The 24,853-nt window shown below is 41.1% G+C and overlaps 1 protein-coding gene across 4 annotated transcripts; it reads right to left on the minus strand.

The window, feature by feature from the left end:
* Positions 1–1,791: 1,791 nt before the first annotated feature.
* Positions 1,792–24,603, minus strand: slc39a14 (solute carrier family 39 member 14). Of its 4 annotated transcripts, none has more exons than XM_040155482.1 (10): positions 24,343–24,603; positions 18,468–18,555; positions 17,168–17,514; positions 13,097–13,274; positions 8,647–8,816; positions 7,170–7,292; positions 5,967–6,140; positions 4,918–5,149; positions 4,465–4,649; positions 1,792–3,530 (listed from the first exon to the last, which is right to left on the minus strand). In XM_040155482.1, the coding sequence occupies exons 3-10, from the start codon at positions 17,483–17,485 to the stop codon at positions 3,378–3,380; spliced, it is 1,533 nt and encodes a 510-aa protein (XP_040011416.1). In that variant the 5' UTR covers positions 17,486–17,514; positions 18,468–18,555; positions 24,343–24,603; the 3' UTR covers positions 1,792–3,377. The 4 variants fall into 4 exon arrangements, with proteins under 4 accessions (XP_040011416.1, XP_040011418.1, XP_040011417.1 ...); XM_040155484.1 differs by lacking the exon at positions 8,647–8,816 and adding an exon at positions 9,954–10,123; XM_040155483.1 differs by lacking the exon at positions 24,343–24,603 and adding an exon at positions 22,975–23,110.
* Between the last annotated feature and the right edge of the window lie 250 nt (positions 24,604–24,853).

Below are 24,853 nucleotides of genomic sequence, written 5' to 3' on the forward strand. Positions count from 1 at the left end.
TTGTGTCTGAACTGAACATTGTGAGGTTTAGATGATCATAAATGACCAGAATTTCTGTCTCGGTTTGTGTATATGCTCTGGCTTCCGTTTTTAACATAAAGCTAAAATGTGCAAATCAGGAAGAGTTCTCGTTTATTCGAAAGAGGATGCCAAAACAAAGATAAATGACAACAAATACAAAAGTCTGGATTTTTGTCTGCTTTCCTCGCTTGTTGTGTAAAGCTAAAACAAATACTTTATCTTGGGTGTAAAGCATAAAATAAATATTTTATGGCTCAAACAACAATAAATAATCTCCCATACATCATACTTATCAAGCAGCAGTATTACTGTACCACCCGTTTTAATGGCTTGCCTTTTCCATCCAGGAAAAACGAAAATCTTTTTTTTTTCTCTCCCCTCAGTAGGGGGAGAGAAAAAATATACAATACAATGCGACAGCCAATCATTTCCTCCAGTTTCTATCTCTAATAAATAATATTCTACGGCTCTAATCTATATTCATGTTGAATCTAAGAAAAAGTACGTAGCGTCTGGCAATGGACCAATTACTGCATTCTGTGTTGAATTCTGAATCTTGTACAGAGAAAAATCGGTGCAATCCATCTGTGAGCTGTCAGTAAATGTGGATCAATAGTGACTCACCAAACTAAACAGTAACACAAACTAGGATGCTGCTATGGCGTGAATGGCTGTTTCATACTTAAGATTCATAACGTTAGAGTTTGTTGAAGTGAAACCAGTCGCATTACAAAAATTGTGACAAACACCAACGACTGCTACCCTGAATGCTCCAATAAACAATCAAACTTTACAGATCATAAACCGTTCTTCACTGGTTCCCTTCAGATTTAAATTACACAACATGGCCAAAGGTATGTGGACAACCCAAACACTGTATCCGTATGTCATTGCTGAATGTCTTATTCCAAACCGTTAGCATTAGTTTGCTGCTGTGTCAGCCTCCACTCTTCTGGCTTCAGGCCTTCCACCAGATTATTGGAACCTGGCTTCAGGGATTTGCTCCCATTCAGCCACAAGAGCATTAGTGAGGTCCAACACTGATGTGTCCACATCAAATTGGGAAAAAAACATGTCGTTTTGGATCTGGCTTTTGTGCATGGGGGCACTGCTATGTTGAAGCATGGAAAGACCTTCTGTAAACTGTTGCCACAAAGTTGGAAACTCACTGTTATCTAACAGTATCCTTGCATGTTGTAACACACAACCAAGATTTCTAGGGCTGCAACTAATAATTATCAGAATATTAGAATATTTTATAATATCAGAAAAGGTTCAGTTAAAAAAAAAAAAAATATTAAATTTTTTTCAAAAACCATATAAAAATGTGTTGTTTGTTTGTGTCCATGCAAAAAAAAAAAGATATATATATAAGAGGTTCAGTTTACTATCGTAACTGACAACCAGTAGAACTAAAGACAGCAACTATTGACATTTGAGAAGCTGGAACCATTGTTTTTTTTTGGCATTTTTGCCTGAAAAAAAAATTTATTTCAAAATGTAGTCGATTACTGAAATAGTCGCAGGTTAAATTTTTGTTGACCGACGAAAACAATTAATCTACTCATTGTTTCAGCTATAAAGATTCCCTTCACTGGAACTGAGGGGTCGAGCCCACACGCAGGCCCAGCATGTGCCACAACTGGAGAAATTAGTTAATAATCATTTTTGTTTATTTGCATTAAAGAGTCTTCTATGACTCTGGAAATACCATTAGAACAGCAATTAGTGTTTTTGACCAATCTTATCGGTTCTTCAAAGATCACTGGGTTTTTTTTGTTTTTTTTTAATTTTATCAAAAGCACGTGCTTATTTCTGTGATTTGAATATAATGGTAAGACACGAGAGACAGGAACTGGAGCCAGCCCAAGTCCTGAATAACAGTCCCACAACAAAGTACAAAGTACATGTGTCTACATACTTTTGGCCATACTGTGTAACTTAGAATCAGATATTTGTCATAACAACCTAAGTAACTAAATACAGTAGATAACCTATTTTTTTCTTATTAATATGGATGATTTGTATGGATAAGATCAAAGACCGGACCAGTAGGAAAAATGTGCGTGCTCATATGACTCAGGTCACAGTATTTTGTTAAAACTATGACTAGACTGTAAAAGAATTGATAATTCTGGGAATTCGCACATCCCATGGACTAATGGGATGTGCGAAGACCAGAGCTCAAGAATACAAGGAATAAAAAAAGCTATAACTATTCAATGCTATATTAATCGAGGGCACGGATGGTTAACCATGGAGAAATGCTGCTGTGGACGCTGGGTGTTATTGCGTCTGATCTGGCTAAAGCCACTAAAAATCAAACTCTGGACTTTCTGTCACTTTACATAACTTGGGACCCAGGCTTTGTTAAGAATTTCTACCTGCATGTCGAGGAAAATAGACGAGTCTACAGTCAGGAGCACAAAGTGTGCCCTCCGAAACGTCACTGTGTAGCCCTTCACCATTCTCAATGGTCTGCCCACATTTGGTCTTCAAAAGTCTGATCATTTTTCCTTTTTTTTTCACGTGTAAAAAAATATAACATCAACCCACGAACAACAAAGTCCATCTGGAAGTCTAGTCGATGTTGACATTTGAATAAAATTCCAGTTCAGGTCCGTAATAATTTGCTTTTGGTATGGAATGAAAAAAAAAAAATGGGGGGGGTTACAGTCTGGAACTGAAGGATAAAGACTCAACGATGGGAGTTATTCAGTAACACAGCTGCTGTTACCTGATTGTGCTTTCCCCCCTCCCAAGGAAATGTTGGCGGCACAGAGGATTAGTGATATAACTAATCTGCATCTAATGAATCTCAACAGGCCCTGGTTGAGGCTCAACGACATCCACTGAGGGAAGGATGAGAGGATAGGGAATGAGAGCAGGAGCTAAAATGGCGGATCAATAGTCTGGGGAATAGAGAACAATTTAAGTGACTGGGTGAGTATTGCACGTCAGTTCATTGTCAGCACAGGAGTCGCACATCTTTAGGTCGACTTTGTAGGCTGAACTCTGCTCCAGTTGATGTTTCTAGACTGTAAGGGCAGCTGTCAGGAAAACGTTGATGAAAAAAAGGCCGACTCCGCCTCTGCCTGGGGTTTACTGCATGTGGGAACAGCACAAGAAAAGATATTCAAATATTTACTATAGGGGAGTGTGCGTACCTGCCGCACAGCCTAACTCCCCAAACTCCAGGGTCCTGAAAACTTAAACAGCATGGAGGATAAAGAGAAAAAAAAAGGTTTCAGCCTCCCTCCCTCCTCGCGGGGCCAGTTTCCACCAGCACAAACCAGCTTACACCCCAGTTTCATTTCATTCTGGTCAGGGCTGGTATGGGCCAGAGGAGTCTGGTGCTAGGCCAGCTGGATCTGTCCAGAGTAGGTGGTGAGGAGGAGCATGATGGAGAAGCCCGTCAGCAGGCCGGCATTCTGGATGGCGAAGGTGAGGAGGAAGCTGCTGCCGCCTGCGTCCTCTTCCTCACGACTCACCTCGTTCATCTCTGGGAACTGAAAAGCGTAAAACAGAGAGAGAGTTAACTCTTTAAACTTCTCGTCTGCTGCTCTCGGCGACACATTTTTAACACGAGGCCTGGGTTACAAAGTGGGCAGATGGAGTTTGAATGATGTGGGCATTCACCAGGCAGAAAGGGTACAACTTAAGATGTTCCTTCACTGGAAGAGTGGGTTGAAGGGGTTTGAGTGGGGTTTTCTTTGTTGATCTGTCTCTCATGAGTATCCCTGCCTTACTAATGTGCAACACTAAAATTGCTTGAGCGCATCTTTAAGTCAATGGTTTAATTTCGTTACATACAATCACACCTCCAGGCTTCCAAAGGAGCGATTTAACTGCAGGAGCATGACATAAAATGTTGTATATACGATCTAAACACAACTTCTGGCAAAAACTGTGACCATGAAAGCCTACCTGACACAGCAGACTAGCAATGTTTTTTACTTTCTGATATTTTACTTTCTGCATTGATTTTTTTCCCCGTTTTACTCGTTAGGTGCCTTCAGTAACTTCCTGGTGTGGACTGTTGGGCATTGATAAAATTGTTAGGGCAAATAATGTACTGAAATGAAAAGCAACTTTCCCCAAAGCTGCTAGCGAAAAACTTTGGATTTTTTAAATCAATTCTCTTTTTGGGGGGTGGTTCTAACCACACTTAGATGCTGTGACATTAACGTGTCATATTTCCAACTTAGTCAAAATGTCGTTTATTTTTAGTGGCTTGCTCAAGGACAACTCAGCTGTAGCGAGTAAAAAGAATAGAAAAATTATGTGTTTAATTTCTCCAACTAAAAATGACCCATTGCCAGTGTGGGCAATAGACACGAGGCCTTTTTATAACAAGTTCTTGTAAAAGTCTGCTGTATTATGAGACTCTTACAACAACCGCACCCTTCTGTGTTGACCTCATCCGTTTTTCCAAACACTGACCATGTCTGCTAGCGCTATGTAGAGGAACATTCCTCCTGCCAGGGCAAAGATCCAGTTGGGGGAGAAGCTGTTGCCTGCCAGGATGCCAAAGCCCATGCCCAGGTAACAGCAACAGGCAGACAGGAAGTTAAAGAACAGAGCCTGCTGTATGCTCATGCCAGCGTTCAGCAGGATCACGAAGTCTCCTGGTAACAGAAAGAGGAGAGAAGTAGAAGAACAAAGACAGAAGACAATGTATCAAAGAGTTGTCTGCGCAGCATGTGCAATTGTAGATTTCTGCCAAGCAGTGATTTTGCAAAGTATTAATCGGAGAAATTTCCACACTGGAAGCACAAAAAGTAAATAAATTAAATTAATATGAAAACTGTCGTCAGCTGAAACTTGCAGTCTTATAAATATTAAAAAGGCATCAAAATGCTACTGCCCGCCGGAGAAAAATCCTGCCCGACTAACCCAGCTCGTGGGGGAACTCCTCGCACAGGATGGCCACAGAGGTGCTGATGCCCTGGAAGACGGAGGCGGTGAATGAGGCGCCGATGGCCAAGCCGTCAATAAAGTTGTGCAGACCGTCACTTAGCGTGATCATCCAGGCCAGTGTGCCGATGTCAGAATAGGTCGTCCCCTTCAGCCAGTAGCAGCCACCGCCGCTTCCAGACCGCCCCCCGCTGTCTGGGCTCTGGGAGTCCTGGAGAAACAGAGTGCAAAACCCCCATTAGAGGTAAATGCGTGTGGACAGAGCAGCAACATGCAAATACCACATCATCAGCAAGGATGTGTTCACTAATTCACTTGATAACTGGGTTACAAACACAGATTTTAAGTACTTTATATCATGATTTTCTGATGAGTTACCGGATGCATCTTAAATCAGTAGATGCCAACTTTTGTACCAATCTCGTCACAGTTTGAGATGTGAGCATTTTAACACATTTCAAAGAGTGATTTTGTTCTCTTGATCACTAAATTTGTTTCATCTGATTGAGTGTTAGAGAGAAAAAAGAAAAGGTCAAAGTGTCTGGTATTTAACAAGAAAAAAAGCTAAGCAAAAGTCATTCTAAATTTGACCAGTGGAACGTTATCTTCCTCCTATACTGTCCCATGTCTTGTGACTTCTTGGGGGGTCCTGGCCTCCAGGTGGGGAACCACTGGCTTAAATCATCTTTGTACAGATTGATTTTTTTTCTTCAATAATCATGCACTGACTAAGCCTTATTAACGGACCAATTATCGACTCAGTTTTCTGCAATATTCTTGTATAACAGTGAGAAACTTAATTTCAATATTTAAATGATGAATATGTTACACCCCCTGCTCTTGAGCCCCTTTACGATACTGGTTATGCAATTTTTGTCACTTGCTGTATGTGCCCGAACTGTTTTCACTACGTCAAATGGTTTGGGTTACAACATTGTTTCAAAATTGCTGCAAAAATTTTTGGTTGATTTTATTAAGATCCTAAGATCTTGCCCTTCTCCATCCTCTGCCCCACGCCTAAATCCTACCTGTGGTGTCTGTGCAGGGCTGAGCATGAGCTCGCCCTCCCCTGCGTCCACCTTGCCCAGAGCCAGACTGCTGGCTTCTCCGTTCTGCTGCAGTTTCTCCTTCTCGGCCTCCTCCAAATCCCTGTCGGGTGTCGAGTAACGATCTGCAACGGGATAATGACTGTGGCCGTGGCTCTGAAAGTCAGCGAGAGAACAGATAACATGATCAATAGGTTTTGATAGATCCACTGCTGGTGGAAATTTCCTTCCAGATAAATGAAATAACCTTGAACTTTGGTGAATGAATAAGCGGAAGAGCAAAAGGAAATTATGTACCAGTTGACTTAAAATGAATCTAAACACGTGATCTGTGTTTGAGTTGTACTTGTTGAGTTGTTTTTAAATCGCCAAATGAGGACTACACAACAACTTAAAAGTCTGTACAGGTATAATTTAACACAAATGTAACCAATGCCCAAATTATCCATCCACACAAAGGCTTGCAATTTTGACCTATTCCCATAATACTGCATAAAAAGAACAAAGTTGAATAATTTGTGCAAAAGGATTCGACCGGAACTGAACAGGACCCAGGTCAAATGAAATCTTTGGTCACAATTTTCTTGCCTCAGAGACCTCAACCACACTCCAAGGTTGAGTTCTTCAAATAAAAACCAAAAATATCTGCAAATGCCAAGATCCCGTGTGGTCTTTTATCAAAGTTTGCAAAAACAGTGACTCCAAGCGGGCCTTACATCTACAACAAAGTCATACGTAAAGGTCAGTTGTACAACACCCCTGGAATCGGAACAAATTCAGTCCAAGGAGGGGCAACTGTCCCATAATCACCTACCTGAACTACCACTGCTGCTTTTTGTGAATGAAATCAGCTTTTAATTTTAATCAAGATTTTTTTAGGATTTAATTAAGAGGGAAATTTGCAAGTTGAAACACTGCTGTACATTTACAGATCTGTATTACAGTCGTTAGAATAAGAATAAACAGAACTGTTAAAATAACTTCCAACCACGTTGTTACTGCATTTAGGCAAATATGCAGGGGAGGCATGGTTGCCAAAAGGCCAAAAACCAAAAACAAGCCACACTTTCAAAACACACATGCCAATTAAACGGATCACACAATAGTAATGGCATTTTTGGCAGTATTAAAATATTAAAGAACAAAATATGGGAAATTTCACATCATCCTTTGCTATGTACTCACCCCATCTTTCTGTTTGAGAAGCACTTTGAGGACCTTTTCGGTGAAGAAGAAAAGGTAAAAGCCTCCAAACACCACTGCAGACTTGGACACGTAGAAATCCACCAGGGGGTCAAAGCCAAAGGCCTATCATGAAGGAAAAAAGACGGTATTACCTAATGATAAATGTTTATAGCAGCCGTTACTACATCATGACTGCCTGACATTCAGTGTGCCTATTTTTGAAATGAGGTGTTATTTTAAACAACTGTCACAAGTAAGGATCGTGTTTTAGCAGGTTTTGGGAGTGAACAATTAGTGGTTGGTAAATTCTTTGTTTTGTGTAGTCAGCTGCCTGGCGACAAGAGTGAAGTTTCATGAGAAAACATTTCTTCTCTTCAAACACACAGGTAGACTGCGGGCTGCCCCCGTTAGATGATTAATAGGCCACCGGATCAGCAAAGACAGTTTAAGTTGTTTGTGGCTCTACTCTTTTGTAAGTACTGGATTTAAGGCATTCTTTTGCCTTTGCATGACATTCATCAGTACAGTGAATTTTCAATCATTAAACTTTGATCAACCAACTGATGAGTTAAAGAATTCCTGTGAGTGGAAGGACTGGGTGATGTGATGATGTATAGATTTGTCTGCTCAACCATTTGTACTGAGGTAACCGTCCTTTTAATATTTCTGGTTGCATCAAAACATTTTAAGCAATGCTGCAAATAAAAGAGAATCAGCTTTATATATAACTTGGCATTTTTGCATCAATCTGATGAAGTTACTTTATCCGGTTATTCATCTCACTGATTCTCATCTGCTTATTTTATCTGAAACCAATTTCTCAACTGAATTCAAACAACTTTAGTGTGTTTTGCTATTGCAATATCAATTTACATACCGTATACCATGATAGATAATCAACTAATAATGTATCCTAGTTCTTCATGGGTAGCCCACAACAGACATAGTTCCAAAATACGCTTCTTAAAAAAAAAAAAAATTCCCTCCTCTTTGAACAAGTCTGATTTGACAAGTGACGTGAGTAGAACTGCTGATCTATGCTTTTAATCCGTCTCAAATATAGCCCTACTTTCCAGTGACAAGGATTGCTATGCATTTATAAACTTCAAGTCTTTCATTTCTTTTGAAAAACAGACATCAATGTCATTAATCATGGTGTAGATTTTGCTCAGTGCTCAATTCAGTTTGTGGCAATGGCGGCTGGGTAATATAACTGTAAATTACAGCATATCACTCTATAGCTAAGTACGCAACCATATCTCATCCTACCTATGACCGCGATATTTCTATCACATTAAATGAGATGACGGAGGGTCTAAAATGACAAAAAAATGCATAGTTACATGAGAATCTGGAGTTTTTCTCTATACGAAAAATGAATGTTTTCAATCCTGTCTGTGGAAACTACATAGCTACCCTACACTGAGGCACTGTGAGGGAGCCGCAGCTAAGTGAGTCACAGCAACATCGACACTACCTCTGGGATGAGCTGAAACAGGGCGTTGGAGTAGAGCGTGCCAATGGCCAGGGCTATGAAGTAGAGAAGCAGTCGCTTGTAAAAGGTTTTCTTCATGAAGGGCACCACGCTCGCCCCGACCAGCGAACACAGAGAGATCAGTGTCACACACAGGATCCCATAACCCCACACTGATGAACGGAGAGGAGGCACGGAAAAGAAGAGGGAAGGTGAGAAAAAAAAAAAAAAATCGGTGGTAAGTTCAGTGATTTTTTTTTTTTTTTTTTTTTTTTTTAAAACCAGGGTCAGGAATAACAAATTGGAGAACACCAACCAGTTATGCTCCTGAAAGGAAAGGAAGAATTGAATATAAATCAACCTGAGAGAAGACATTTCAAAGATACCTGCATGTCTTTCCAGAGACAACAGGGTAATTTTCCATTGAAAAGAGATTAACAGAAGTGACACCGCCGTTCTTGTGAAGATAATAATTGGCTGTCTTTTGAAACAGTGCTCGAACCCCATGCATGTCTTTTCAAAAGAAACAGAATTGAATTACGCTGAAGTTACAGTTGAAATCTCAAGCACAGACACACACACACATACACAGAGATACTTTGTCCTCAACCACTCAGGGTTGTCCGTATCACTGTCCTTGCCTCAGGGTAAACACTATCATTGACTGCAGACACAAGAGGGGTCAGATGAACTTTAAATAGCCCAACAGTGGCAGAAGGAGTACTGCTAACACGGGGTCACATTTCAATTTTGAAGGACGTTTTTACAGTGTTGTGCTCCATTTCCCCAGGATTGTCTTACAAAATCAGAAATGAATGAATCCCTAAGCCAAAGCAGTAAGTCAAACACCTGAAGCCTGATTAGCTGCTTTACTTGCTGCAGCAGTAGAAGAGAAAACTGCACTCTCTTTGCAAAAAAAACCCTCAAAGCCGCCCTAGATCTTACTGCCAGGAAAGGTGCAGACACAGATACACACATACAGAGCACACACACATTAACGCACCGCCAGATGATCTGTGATACAGTGAGGGAAGGAGCAAAACAAAAAAAGCTTTCCAAAGTGCTGATAGAGACTGTGAAAACCACAGAGATAAAACAAAGGCAGGAAGGAAAGAGATACGACCACAGACCAGACAAAGGAGCGCTTGGCCAAAGGTGCACGAGTTTGGTAACGAGCTGTGTGGCACTACAGTGAAGTAAAGAGGTTTTCAGCTTCAGTGTTTGTGTTTTTAAAAAGCAAAGGTTTATGGGATGTGAAAAGATGTATAGTTAAAAGTGTAGATAGAAAGGTGCACGGGTAGATGGCAAACCTCTGGCAGGAGCTGCAGGATGGCAGTGGAGTACAGTGTGCCAATGGCAAGAGCGATGAAAAGGGTGATTACGTATTTCATATAGCGTGTCTTCATCAGAGGCACGACGACAACTCCGGTGAGGGAGAAGGCATTTATCACTGTCACACTCAGGAAAGAAAAGCCCCACACTGAGGGTTGGAGTGATGGGACGGTGGGATGGAAGAGGAAGATGTAACATTAAAACACACTGCCATGCATAACGTGTGCTAATGCAGCTGTAAATGCAGCTTAAGCACTGCATCAATCAATCAAACATTTTTTCTTTGAACACAAACATATTGCGATCAAATGTATGCAATGCTAAATCCTGATACCTAAAATCATGTTAAAAATCAAATTCTGATCTCACTGCATTTGATCAGTCTCAGCTGTATTGAAATGCAAGCAAGTAAAACAGTATTTACTTGCACATCAATGCAACAAATCAAAATGGGATTTTTGGATGTTAGCAGTTGCATATATATATATAAATTCATATAACTAAGCTCTTTCTTTTCTCTGTATTTCACTCTTGTGAACTACTGGACAGATTCACATTTTCTGGACTTCACAATTTGAGAAGGGATTATCATTATTTGGTTGAGCTCAGACATATGCAACTTGTAACAAGGGGTCAAAAGTAGACACTGCTTTATTTTTGGCGTCACAAGCCAAAATGGATGGAAACAACTGCCTTAGTCGACACCTATAGGAAAAAAAAAAAAATAAGGCTAGCGGACATGAGATAAAAGTTTTTGTTTCATTTTTTTTCTGAGGATGCACCACCTGTGAAGTTCAAGAGAAAGTAAGGTTAAGGTATGAGGGAATAATGATCTATTCTGTGGTGTGAGACCGTAACTTCTCCATGCTGAGAAAGGGAAAAAAAACTGGATTAAAAGGGTTGGTGGTGAAGGCAGATGTGAGCACAACCCAAGTCACATGATAAACAGACATTTAATAATGTAACCAATGACACAAGAAGTGAACAAACAACATGCTTCACATTGTGATAACATTAAAAATCGGAAAATGACTTAAAAAAATGTATTATGACAAAATTCAAAATTTTATTTAAATCATAAATGACCCCAAGATTCTTAGCCACGTAAGTAGTGTTAACAGGTGGTTCACTAAGATGCGAAACGAGGTTCTTTCTTTTGGTCTGTGCCCCGATAACCAAAATCTCAGTTTTGTGCTTATTTAAACACTAGCAAATTTTGAGTCATTCAATCACTAATTTCTGAAATGTAAGATTATCGATTGGGCTCAGATGATCGGGCAAAGCAGAGATATAGAGCTGCTGTGCCATTTCTAAATGAAAAAACCTCATGGCAGCATGTAAAGACAAAAAGAAGGGGCCCCAGGACTGAACCTCGGAACGCCACCACAAAAAAAAAAATTTACTCTTTCTGGACACAACTCCCTAAGGGAAACAATGCAGTCTTAAAGTTGGAAATTGACCTAAAGTTATTCATTGTACTGGCATCTAGAGTGCATTACTTCAGAAGAAGTTAAACTAAAGCAGGTTTTAAGGCCACCGTAAAAAAGCCAGTCTGCAGGCGAAGGATGAAACTGTGCAATAGTTCTGCTGACAAACAGTCTAAGACCATCTTAAGAATGCTGTTAGGCATGGGGCCAAGTAGTAGACTTAAGACAAAACACTACTAAATCTTCATCATTGGCATAAAATAGGCACAGAGGTGCTGGATATCTGTTTTATCCCTGGAAAATCTGCAAGTGTGTTACATTTAGATAATGAGAAAAGATCAGGATGTATAAGTCCGTGAGATCTGTAGTAGAGATGAATTTCCAAGACATCTGCCTCCCTGCTGCTGGCAGATCTCCGCAGCCTAGGCAAAGAAAAACAGCTCTCAGGCCAGAATAAACTGCCTACAGGGACAACTGTGAGGCGAGCTGAGGGCATATGGGTGGATGATAAGGGAAAATAAATTTGTCAGTGGAGAGGGAAGGATAGAGCTAGAACTCTGGTTCAGTAAACCATTTCTCCTTCACCTGTCAAGGATAAGATAAACAGGGTTAAAAGTAAGAAAGACAATTTGTGAGCTACCTTAGCGAGGCCACAGCACAATGTCACTCGTTTATAGGGAGAAGAAGACTGATGCCCAACATAATCACATACATAATAAAAGCTGTAATTTTTCTCTTGGTACAAACTGAAGCTGTGCTGCTTTTGGATTTCAGTGGTGCTGCAGCCTTGAAGGCAGAAGATCGCTTAAGGTCACCAACTTCTCCAAGTCTGCATTTAACTAGCTTTTTATTCCAGCCTCATATTCCAAAGCCAATTCCGCTTCAATCCAAAAATAATTCAAAGACTTGTTAAACAACAGCCTACACTGCACTGCACATTTCATTTCAGATTCAATGCAGATGCCAAAACAGCTTCAAGGGCTCTCAAGGCCATCCTACTGGGTGTGTAAAGACAGCAATCTGTATGGAGTTACAGTGTATCAGCAGCGAAGGAAAGAAGAGCAGTTTTGTAGCTGAGATACTTTGCTGTCCAGACTGCCTTTACCTGGATGAGATCTCTGCTACATACTGGTTATGCTGACTGGAGCAGGATTGTGGAGTCTAAAGGATGTGTTGTTTTTTAAGCCAAACTGAGAAATTCAATCTCAGCCTTGGCTAAGCCTTGTGCATGCTTATTTTGGCTTTGTTTTCCTTCACAGACATCGTGATTTCACGATCTTTAGGCAACAAAACACACTTTTGTAGATCAGATCTGATGAGGAAATCGGTTTTCTGTTCTCATTCATCTGAAAAGAATGCCTGTAAAAACTGTGAAATTGAGTTACAAAATGTACTCAACATAACAGGAGCAAAATATAAGTTTATCCCATACACTGCTAATATACAGATATACAGACGAATGAAGTGGCTGTAATGAGACATCTCAAGCAACTCTGACCCACAGACAACAAAAATGCCATCACAAATGTGAAAATGAAAAATCCTCAACATTCATGCACCATAAAATGTATGTAAAATCACATTAGAAACCAAAATGAAATTCATCACAGAAAATCTGCAAAATACCTTCAGTGTTAATGAAAAAAAAAAAAAAAAAAAGTAGTATTAACCATGCGTAACAAGCCAGTGCTCACCTTCAGCATCTGAAGGCCTGGGGGAGGTGTCACCGCTCAGCATCTCCTTTTTTTGCACCCTGCAAGTCCCAGCATCCAACTGCTGAAGCATAGTGGGGCAAAGTTCCTGTAAACCCCGCCCATCCAGGCGTGACTGCTCGCTAATGCTGTAAATAGCCAATGTGTCTTCAGGCAAGCACTGTAAATGAAAACATACCCACCAGTCAGTTGGCCAAAAGAAGTTACCTTTTTACTTTCATCAGATGAATAACCACGGATGTACACAGAGACAGGTCAGGTTGCTTTCAATCTTAACAATACTCGAAGTTGCAAAGGCGCACACTTTGATCGGACATCTACGTTGTTTGTGTGCAATTTAGTTTTAAAAAGTATCTGGAGGGGTTACACAGGTGATTTTTATACTTAAGGAACCTGATGGATATTTTTTTTTTCTGTAGAGGTAAGAATTGTCATGTGAATAATTTCATGGATGCAGCACTGTCCTCAGAACTGTATTCTTAATGTGGAAACAAACCAGTCAAATAGCATTTGCATTATCATGGGACACAATAATACTCCACTGAATCCACAACTATCAGTTTGTCCCAAAATAGGCATCATTAGAACACAGACCGTTAGAACCACAGTTTAGAGAATTTATTAATTGTCATTTTTCAAGCAAAATCACCAAATATTCTCTGGTTCCTCAAATCCTCTAAACCGTGAGGATTTGCTGCTTTCCTCTGTTTTACATATTGTAAGTTGAATATCTTTTAGTTTTGGACTGTTGGTCTGGAAAAATTACATGACCCAGGGCTTTAGTGAACTGTGGCAGTGCAATTTTGACTGTTAAACTCTTAAACAAACTGCAAGACAAATATACAGTATAGTAGTTTGTCTGCTTGAGGTGCCTAAATAGGTAATTTCCCTCAGCTCTATAAATTTCAAACAAAATTAGAAATTGACAAACATTTCTCAATTTTTAAAATCATTTGTAATTGTTGGGTGTTTGCCATAAGATTGCTTGCAATTTAAACACAACTGCTAACAATAAGGTATTAAAAGGGGCTATATGTAAGTGTTCTCTGCCGCCACATGTGTTTTCTGGCTGGGAGTGGGTTGGTGGTGTTGGTGGTGATGATGATGTTAATGGTCGCCTGTCAAGAGCTTCAGCCATCGTTGCATTTACAAGACTAGAGGTTACAGTGCGCCCTCTGAGCAGCGCTACTTCTTCATCCTCTCATTCCAGGCTGAGGGCAGACTGGACGCTACAGTGACTCACTAACAGAAAGTGGTACTACGAGACGGGACGGGCCGTCTTAGCGGTAGCATGCTAACCATGCTAACTTCAGTAGAAGAAAAGAAGTGTTAGAAATAGAAGCAAAACAAGAGTTAACATTGCCGTTGCTTTCCACCGCTGGAGACAGCTCTTAGCGATTGAAGGAATGAAGTTTGATGCTGAACCCACAAAGACTCTTGTGTAGCAATAGCAAAAACCGACTTATTGGTTTCCTTTATCAACAAGCTTGATAACAATGTAGAACTGGACAAATACAGATGGACGGAATGCCCCATAGCCATGCGACTGCCAACAGGACACATACAAAAATGTAAAACAATGAATCTTATCTCAGAAATAAAATCTTGAAGGTGGTCACATTCAAAAGAGGGAAGAAACTCTATCCAAGGTAAATATCTCTTTATTATGTTGGAACAAAGAACACAGAAGCCAGTTAGAATTGAATTTCCTGGGGTCAAAAAGTGAAGCTGAATCAAACAGAAGTGGGGCTTTGGATAGTGATTCAATACATAATGCAATACAGCTGATTCATCACTTTGTCACATTAAAAAAATTCAAGCCAGCATAACAGCAGGAAACATATTCAATACGCTATTCAGTGATTGTATGAACTCTTCTCAGCACAAACAGCAAATCCTTAATTTCCATTGTGGCAGCCATGAATACTGGAATAAGACTCGTTCAGTGGTGAAGAGTCATCTCTGAAAGGTGTTCAACAATATGCAGGAGACACGTGACTGTGTTACTGAACATCTGTGCTTCACTATAGGGGGAGAGCAGTGACAGTTGTTGGCTGCAGTTTTACTTCTGTTCTTTGAGTCGCACACCTATGCAAAGACGGACGTTACCTGTTTCTGTTATTACTTTCCCCTTATTAATCCAGGGTTTTCCCTATCATTTTAAGGCGTAGGCGCAGCCCCTAAGCATTTTTGCGCAGCGCCTAAACCAAATGAACGGGGGAAAAAAAAAAAAAAAAAACTCTGCTGAGATTCTCTAGCACCCTAAAAGGATACTACACACACTGTATGCTACTATATGCACTATAAGTCTTGTTTTTTTTCCAGACACCTAGGGAATACCCTGTACTCAGTGTAAATCTATTCAAAAGCATATCAGTGAGTAAGTGAGTCAACCATAATTGACACCAAGTCCGGGAAATATGCTAAATATTTCAGCTATGTGGCCCGGTTGGCCCTGCTCCTTCCAGACAGGACTAAAGCTGGATTTATTCTTCTGCCTCAGGGCATTGCAGAGGCTCTGCCAGAGGTATTACGCCAGCTACTGGGTACCTCATCAAAAAAATGTGAATACCAATCAGCACGAAGGAGATATCACATGGAGAACATGGAGACCAAAGTACTGAACCAATCTGCACCAAACTTGGTAGAAGGATCGGGCATGGGCCAGGGAAAAACCCATTAAACTTTGATGCGGCTCCGGTTAAAGGGGCAGATCCCGGATTTTTTATTTATTACTTTCCTTAACATTGCGAAACAGGGGATTTTTGGACATTTTCATCAATATTTGTTCTTGGTGGAGGCATTCGCTCTACCATTCTCATTGAATTACTGTTACTTCCTTTGTTTATAAAGGTCTAAAAGACTCTGTCACTAGCAATGACATTTCCAGTGTAAACACGCTTCCTATCATTGCTCTTTTTCAGAGTCTGTGAAAGAGGCTAACGATAAGAGGGACGATAATTACGAACTGTATCAATCCCAAAATACAGGCAGAGCAGGAACGGGAGGGGGCAAAATGATTCACTGAGCCATGGCGGTATGAGTAGAGGAAGATATCACATGGCATGCAAGTGCACACAGACACACACACACACACACACACACACACACACAGTGACTCGTTGGGAGAGCAGGCAGAGACAGTGATTACACACTGTGGCATTTCAAAAACCTCGTACAAGTAAGTTAGAAGAGAGCCTAAGCATATAACAGATTGCAGTAGTGGGCTGCAAAAGTTTTAAATTCTTTGTCCATATGTTGTCATGTATGAAAAGACCCAAATTGAACACTGTAAGCAGACTACTTGATTACTATAAGCAAATTATTTAAGCATCTGAATAGGAATGATTCTGTTCGTGATCCCTACAAGCCGTTTCCACTGCACCTTGGGTTTAAGATGAATGCAGTACAACAATTTAACCTCAAACGCCTCCATAGGAAGGTAAAATGGTCCAATGTCTTTGACCTGATCTGAAAACAGACAAATGGAAAACCCACCAGGACCAAACACCTGTGTATGAATTTTGGGGAAAAAAAAAAAAGAGACAGACTCGTTTCAAAAAGGATTCAAAAAGAACCTGCCAGTTAACATGCAGCTGTGGTTAAAATAAGGGGCAACACATAACTTTTACCTGCTCTGTCTCAACTGACAACCTAGTTTTCCTGACAATTGAGATACTGATACACACCCCAGACCCATGGCAGTGTCAAACAACATACACCAGACTTCAGAGAAAAAAAATTCCAGTTCAAAGTAAATGATCCAGATCTGCCCCAAGACATAATGGGTTCTTCTCTGGCCTATGCCCCATCCCTACACCAGGTTCGGTGCAAATGGGTTCAGTTCTTTTTTCGTAATCACGTTGACAAATAAACAAACAAACAGCCACAGGTCAAAACTTAACCTCCTTGGCAGAGGTAATATACATGTTATAGTCAAATGAGGTTGCTCCTTGTGCATAGATTTAATTTGCACCTGTTATACTAACCACAATAGACCACCCTACCTATCAAAGTGCTAAACACAAGATAAGAAAACGTTTTTGTTCTCACCTTGGAGCTGTTGGATTTGGGAGGTGTGCTTTTAGGCGTCTCCGACACATTGCTGGTGTTGTTGTCAACTTCACCCTGACCCTGGCTGAGGAGAGCCAGCAGAGACCGCAGCTGGGGCACCGTGATGGTGCTGTTGTCGCCATAGCGGGCCAGCAGGTCCTGGAGCACCTGGGTAGGAGACTGGGTCTGGCTCTCCCCCTGAACTGTCACTAAGCCCAAGGGGCAGAGCAGCACAGCCAGGGCCAGCACAAACATCAGCTGTGACTGGAGGAGGGTGATGGCGGTCGTGTTACGGCCATGAGGGGACGACATGAGCATGGCTTCTTCACTGGCTGGAGGACGTTGATCTGTGGAGGGAGGAGGCGTGAATAAAAGAACTCTACAACGCATGATAGATAACCACTGTTTTATAAGGCTGCACTTCGCAATATTGCTCACTGTTGGCTCCAAATAGTAGAAAGATTTAACTGTTTTCAAAAACCAGCTGACCCAGAGACAAGCCAAGTTCAAGTGCCAATGAATGTTTTATATTAAATAAGCAAACTTTAGGCTTGTGACCATGTCCTGAAAGAGAGAACAGCGCGAGAACTTTGTAGTCAGAGAGGGTGCTTCCTAACGTTATTTAAACTTCAGTGACTCAAATTATGTCACAATAAGACAAACACACTAGTCGATCCAAAGGCCCACTGTTAGACCTACAGCAAGAAGCACACAGAGTGACCAGGAAACCAGTAAGATAAACACCACCGCCAATTACAGACAATTACGGCACACGCTCACCAGACAACAAATACGGGAATACAAAAACACTTTCTCAAATCAGACGTGCAGCCATTAATCAAATGTCAATCATCAGTACAGTTTTTTTTTTTTTTAAGAGTGATATCAGCTTGTATTATAATGTGCTGCCTTATTACAGCCAACTGTTGAACTGGAATTTAAAGACTGTTTTATATTAAATATTATGTAAGCCTTTCCACTACATAAAATCCTAGGGCGTCACTTTTTTTGCATCCCCGACAGAAACTTTCAAGAACATATACAGATACATACACATACCACATACAGGGCGCACTGTAATGTTCCCGTCCCCTGCTCTAACACACAGAGCATCGATTCATTTCAGTACATCCAGCAGGACCACATGCCACGCTGAGGTGAATAACACAGCCATTCATGTTTGTAAAGAAACCCTTCACCTTTTCCTACAGAGCCTCTAATGATAGCTGGTGCGTAAAGCGCTTGAGTCAGTCTGTCTGCCCTGAAGCTCTGAGCTCGCTGAGTGATGACCACAAGTTACCTGGGAGCAGAGATGGAGTCGCGGGAATAGGGAGCGGAGGAGAATAAATGCCTGAAGAAAGCAGTGGGCTCCTCAGGAGTGCAGTGGTCTGTGGAGGAGAGAGAGGGACAGATAGAACTATGGTTACGACTAACCGGTGAGGAAGAAAGAAATGGGGAAGTGTGGAAGAAAAGAGGCAATGAAGAAAAAAGAAACATGAAACGGCAGCTGCCAGCTTGAATTTTCGGTGATCTCTTTTCCCCATCAATTTGCCTTCTTCAAATTTCATTCTGACAGTCAGGCCACAAAGTCCAGCCCAGAGCCAAACCCACATCATTCCTTTCTTTAAACTGCAATGAGCATTCCCTCTTGATTCCTGTTCAGCTATAAAAAGAGAAGGCAATTTAGTTGGCTGGCAGTGGAATCGGGCAGGGACATACTACAACTGCAAACGTCCAGTTCAGCTGCTGTAGAGGAAAACAGCACCCTGCCAGCCAACCTAGCAGTCTCCATTAGGTTGTGCGAGTTCAAAGTTGTGCAAACGGGGGTGTTTTCACAGCGCCCCCATTTACACAGGTAGTATGTCCCTCCCACTGCCGCAGAAAATAATGGATTAATCCTGGAAGGCTATTGATGTAGCGCTTTTCTCCTTATGAAGTAACACCTGCGAATGTCTGACCAATGAGAATTTGGTCCAACAAGAGCTAGCGACCAACCAATCGACCAGTCGACCGGGAGACTGCGGCCCTAGTATATATACTGCTGAGTTGCCCTTGGGCAAGGCACTACACTCCAGCTGCTCAGTGGCCAACAATGTAAATCTGTGTCTGTAGCTGGGCAGCTGTGTGGAAATGTAAGAGGATATGAGCGTTCACGATCATATCATCAGACCATTTATGAACAAGTACAACCATGCTCAGTTGACTTTCTCCAGATTTAATACAACTTTCAAAAGGTCAGTCTGTCTGCTTTCTCTTACTTCTAATTTGTGTTCAGTCACCAAATTTTTCCCTTCATCTGTCTCTCCCTAGGTCTCTGAGCTGAGGAGGCAAAGAAAAGATGTAGCTCTTCAATAAGTCACACTCTCTCTAATGAATTGTACCCTCTGTCCCAAATCTTCCTCCTCTACTTGCTCTAATGAGACCTCGTTCTGAAGGGGAAAAAAAGGGGAGAGCAAGTTACAGAAAATGTAAAACAACATTCATAACCCTCTTTAGCTCCTTTTTAAAATTTCTTTTTCCTATCCTTCTCTTTTACACAATCCTTTTATAAGCTGCAGGAGTTCTGAATCCTAGCCTCCCTACTGCCTGCAGTTATTGTTAGTGAAACAAGGGCTGAAGGTAGGGGTGGATATTAGTGTTGAAATGATCAGTCTATTGTCAGATAATTATTCTCCAACTGTTTTGATGATCCATTAATCATTTAAGTTGTTTATCGAGCAAAACTGACAAACATTTGCTGCTCCCAGCTCTTCAAATATGAGAGTTTGCTGCTTTTTCGCTGTTTTTTATGACTGTACATTGAATTTCTGAGAGTTTTGGACTTTTGGTCAGAACAAACAGGCAATAAGAATATGTCACCTTGATTAATCAAAAGAAACAACCGTCAGATTAATCTGTAATGAAAATTATTGTTTGTTACAGCCCTAGAGCCATTTATGTATAAAATCCACCATTAGAGTATGCCACTGAACATTATATAGGAACACTGTGAAATAGAGAATTTCCTTGAAACTCACTTTGATAACAGGAACATGTCTTTTATTTGGCTAATACGGGGAAGTAAATACCTGACAAATCAATGTAGTTTTATCACATTGATGCAAAAATCCTTAAAATGATATTCTGATCAAATCTAGTTCTTTTTGTCAGCAAAGGCTTAACACTGCCAGAAATATTAAAGGGATAGTTTAATAATTGAGGAAGCTGAAAACCCTGCCCGAATTTAAGGCTACTGGAAGTTCTTTGGCAGTGTTAATGGTACGGTATAGTATTTTGTCTGGCTGATTTTATATTGTTTTTTTCAGCAACTTTTTTATGCTACCACTTTGACCATAAATCTTCATATCAATGGGACCTACTTGGTTAAATAGTGGTTAAGCAAAAAAAGAAAATAAATCTCTATCGTGTCAGAGTAGGTAGGGTCATATCACCCAAGCCTACTTGAAGCTTTTTCTAGTAGTGTAGATATTTAAACCTACACTGGTCAAGAGTTTCAGAAGGGCAACAATAACACCTGCCCATTCCTCTCCAACATGCAGAAGTGCTGCCAGAGGTAAAACAATATCTCTCTCCCTCTCTCCTCTTCCACATTTATTTTTCATTAGACGGAGAGGAGACACAAGGTGTGTGAGGAAATATTGGGGTTTGACAAAAGGGGCAGCACATGGGTAACACACAAAAAAGGTATGACCTGGATAAACACAAGACCTACAGTAAGTTGCCATCTAATATATGGCCACATGTATTCTGCCATATGGCAGAATACATGTATTCTGCCATATGGCAGAATACATGTGACGTTTTAACGTTGGATTTTTTTAACTCAATATCAGTGTTGGCCTCAAAAATCCATTATCGGTCAGGCCCTATTCTCAGTCTCCAAGTATGTAGCAATACAAGTGAATAGCAATAGCTGTTACACTGCTGCCTGTCATCATGCCTCCTTAGCTACGATTATTTCTCGGTGCGGATACTAAATATATACTCGTGCTCCTAAATAAGTCCTTCTTCTTCCACTATAAACACTGGAGGAGCGGAAGCCTTCTTCACTGGCAGACCTTTGCCTCGGTCTCAAGGTGGCTACAGTCTGATCAAAACAGTGCAGAAACTGCTTTTAAATGATGGCACGTCAGGTTACACCAACGTCATCACACACTCAGACACACACACAGACACCATGTCTGCTGTTGTGATGTGTGCATTTTGAGTCCAAGGCCTATTTGCAGCTGTGAAGATAAAGGGTGGTGAGAAGAGACCGGCAGTCTGCAGCAGAGACGTTAGTCCTTCAAAACAAGGGTAGAGGCCTCTGTCATGACGTTGAATATGAGGTTTACAAGGGAGCTGACAGCAGAAGAGAAAGGAGGGAAGAGCAGGACAGGAAAATGTTTAGTCACAGTCTGCTGGACACCAATCCCAAAGGCATGCAGCGGATTCTCCTCTGCTCATCCTTTCATATCTTTCTCCGGTCTTAAAAAGTGACCCTGCTTTGTTTATTATTTACTTATCATGATATTATTGTCAAACAGGAAACCTGAAACCAATTAGCCTAAACAGATGACTGGAAGTTCTGCCACAAGCAAATATGCAAATACAGAAAACAGAGAAGGTAACAAACGCAAACTACTTTCACAATTATCACCAGGGTCACTGGGCAATTTGAGCATTGAGTGAGTAACTATCGCCGTATCTCTTGGCACCCATGTGTAAATACAGCTAAGTGTGAAATTTCCCTTGTCATCATCAACTTCACCAGCTGACTGAGCAGAAATAAAATCTCCGATTGGTGACAAGTCTCATAGGAGTGCAGGCTGAAGCGTTTTCATCAGGATAAGTCACGAATCCAAAAAAATTATCCACCAACCACACGCAAAAAATGGTACCTGAAATCAGAATGATACATGAGCGATTGCTTACGTGTTTTGCCGGGATTTATGTAATCAAACAAAGCGTGACCACTCCAAACCCACACTCCCTTTAAATAAATAAGTGAATAATTCAGATGCTGCATAATGGTGAGCTAAACAACACCTTCAAAAGTTTCAAGTTGTCAGCATGGAAAAGTGATAAAACTGCTGATGGAAACTGCTTTCAACTGCTGGGAAATATTATGACACTTCTTTAAGCCTTGTAGTCTTTTAAGATCAGAGAGATCATCAACCAGGGCTAAAAAAAAATCATGGCTAAAAGGCTTCCCCAAAAACATACTCTCAGTAACCTACCAGGGGTCTTATCACTCTTTTCTGACACTCTGCACTTATCTTTTGGATTTTTACTCAAGATTTTCATACATGTGTACAAATATTTTGAGGAGAGCCACCCTCATTTATTCTCTTTATTGTAGAAACTTTTTTTTTTTTTTTTTTTTTAAATCTGGATAAGATTTTAAAAGCACACTAAAACTTGCTCAAACTACCTTGAGTACTGTAATACACACAGTGTAGTCTGTACAAAGAGTTGTGTTTTGTATTTAAGTGCATTTTGGTTTAATTCTTTACCATTAAGACAAAGAAGAGTAGCAGCTAATTGTTTTAGCTCTATATCATTAATATGATGTGGGGTCTTGGGGTCCCAGCCTAAAACTCAACAGAAGGTGGTCGATTACAGTCCTGCAGCGCTGTCACCTACAAAAATTCTCAGCACATAGGGCTGGTATTACACAAGGCAAGTGCTCAAAGATGGCCTGGTATGTCGTGAGCCCTGCCGTATCTGCGTCAGCTGGCTCAGAATCAGACTCCAGAGGAATCAGTTCTTCCTCTCAGCTTGTCTTGTGTCAGTTTCTATTACAAATTTTAAAGCAAGAAGCATACCGATACTGTACCGTTTATGAACGGAGACACACAGAAGGCCGCTGCTCCTCGCTAGATCCTTCTTAATTCAAGGCAGCTTGTTCCTCAAAGCAGACTCTGGTTTGTCCTCTGATGTCTGCACACTCAACTGCCTCATCCCGGGTCACTTTATATACCGCAGGTGCAAAGGGCGCGTTAAGCTGTGCATCGACCAACCTTTAGCCAAGGCCCCTAATTACTGTTTCGCTCTGTCCTGTGGCTGATATCATCAACCAAGGCTGTCATTAGCTGAGGCAGTGATGGCTTAAGTTGGTTCACCGAACATATTGTCAATGTGCTCCACTCATCCTGAGTGTACAACAAAGGAACATTCACCATAAAATTACGGGTTTTTAGACAAGACTTGGTCTAGCTCTACCCCTTACTTTTACCCAGAGGCCAGCTTAGAGGTCAGAAATCCAGAAGTAGAAAGCCACAGAGCATATTTACTGAAGTAAGTACCATAACTAAACAGGTTTTTGAAGTGCTCATCAAATACTTTCCCTGACCAGCTACATTAATCAAGCTAATACAACATCAGTATTTGGAGAAGTTGGAACACTCACAACATTGAAGCACTTCTCAAAGGTTAATGCATCCCTGATTTATAACCCTAAACCTCTGAAAACTATATCTTTACTTAAGGTTGCATGAGCAACACCCTGAATTTAGTTTTGATAAAGTTTTTTTCCCGTTAAGTATGGCTGGGGGGGGGGGTTCACACACATTTCAGCCACTGGATTTCTCTCTTCTCGAAGACTTTAAGACAATTTCGTGACAGAAATCAATGTTAACTCTGTATATGCCCGAAAAGTAAGAATAACATGTGGTGTAGTATAGAGTATTCCTTGCATTACACAAGCTAATGACAGGCAAGTTGTATTTTTTTTTTTTTTTTTTTTTAAATATGGCAAAGTCCCTAAAATTATACTGAATTACACACATTTTAAAAATGTACTTGAACGGAAATGTTTTTGTAATTACGCTGACTCTGGCGGTCTTACAGTGCTATGGCTATAAGATTAATCATTGACCCGGTCGCTCAGTTTCCTTCCTTGATGCATGTTTTACACCCAGGCTCTGAAAAAAGAAATAAAAATGATAAGTGTCTCCGCATTTAGTCGAACTTGATCTAGCCGCTGTAGGTTAGCCTCTATGGCAAGCCACTGATTCAGATACGGTCCCGCAGTAAAAAAAAAAAAAAAAAAAGGCTAAAAGGCAGGGAACTCCCCCACTGTGTAAATACGTGTCTTAACGGCTGAATGAGAACCAGTTTCCGAAGCTACATAACGCACAGCGGTACACCTGTATAAACCTGCCCCACGTTAGCCGCGGCGGCAGTTAGCTTACCCGGCGATGATGATAGGGGCAGAGAGGCAGCCGTGGCGTCGACCCCCTTGAACGAACAGCGTCTCCTCGCTCGCTCTCGCAGACCTAAAATTCAAGACGTGGGCAGCGGCGGGACGTCTCCGGTGTAGTCATTCACTCATCCATCAATTCATTCATTCACTGGCGGACTGGAGAGGTGTGTTTTTTCCTTCTTTTTCTTTTTTTTTTTTACGGTCTATCGTCCTCCTATTGAGACGAGCCACACAGTGGATGTAGCGGCGTGGAAACTGTGGTCGGGTCGTCGTCAGCGGTGACGCAGCTCGCGGATTTCGGTTTTGATTCGTCAAAGTGCACGCGGTGTCTCCCTCCAGCGGCCGGCACCGGGTAGTGCAAGACAATAGACCGCCTTGGGTGAACAGCAGCACTTTTTACTTGAGATGGAGTACTTAGGTAAGTATTCCCTCATTTACAGTAGACGTGGGTCAAAGAGCACAAGCATTGTACATTTACCGTCCCTGTAGTCTTCTAAAGG

Source organism: Xiphias gladius, chromosome 19 (assembly GCF_016859285.1).
Source record: "Xiphias gladius isolate SHS-SW01 ecotype Sanya breed wild chromosome 19, ASM1685928v1, whole genome shotgun sequence".
Lineage (NCBI taxonomy): Eukaryota > Metazoa > Chordata > Actinopteri > Istiophoriformes > Xiphiidae > Xiphias > Xiphias gladius.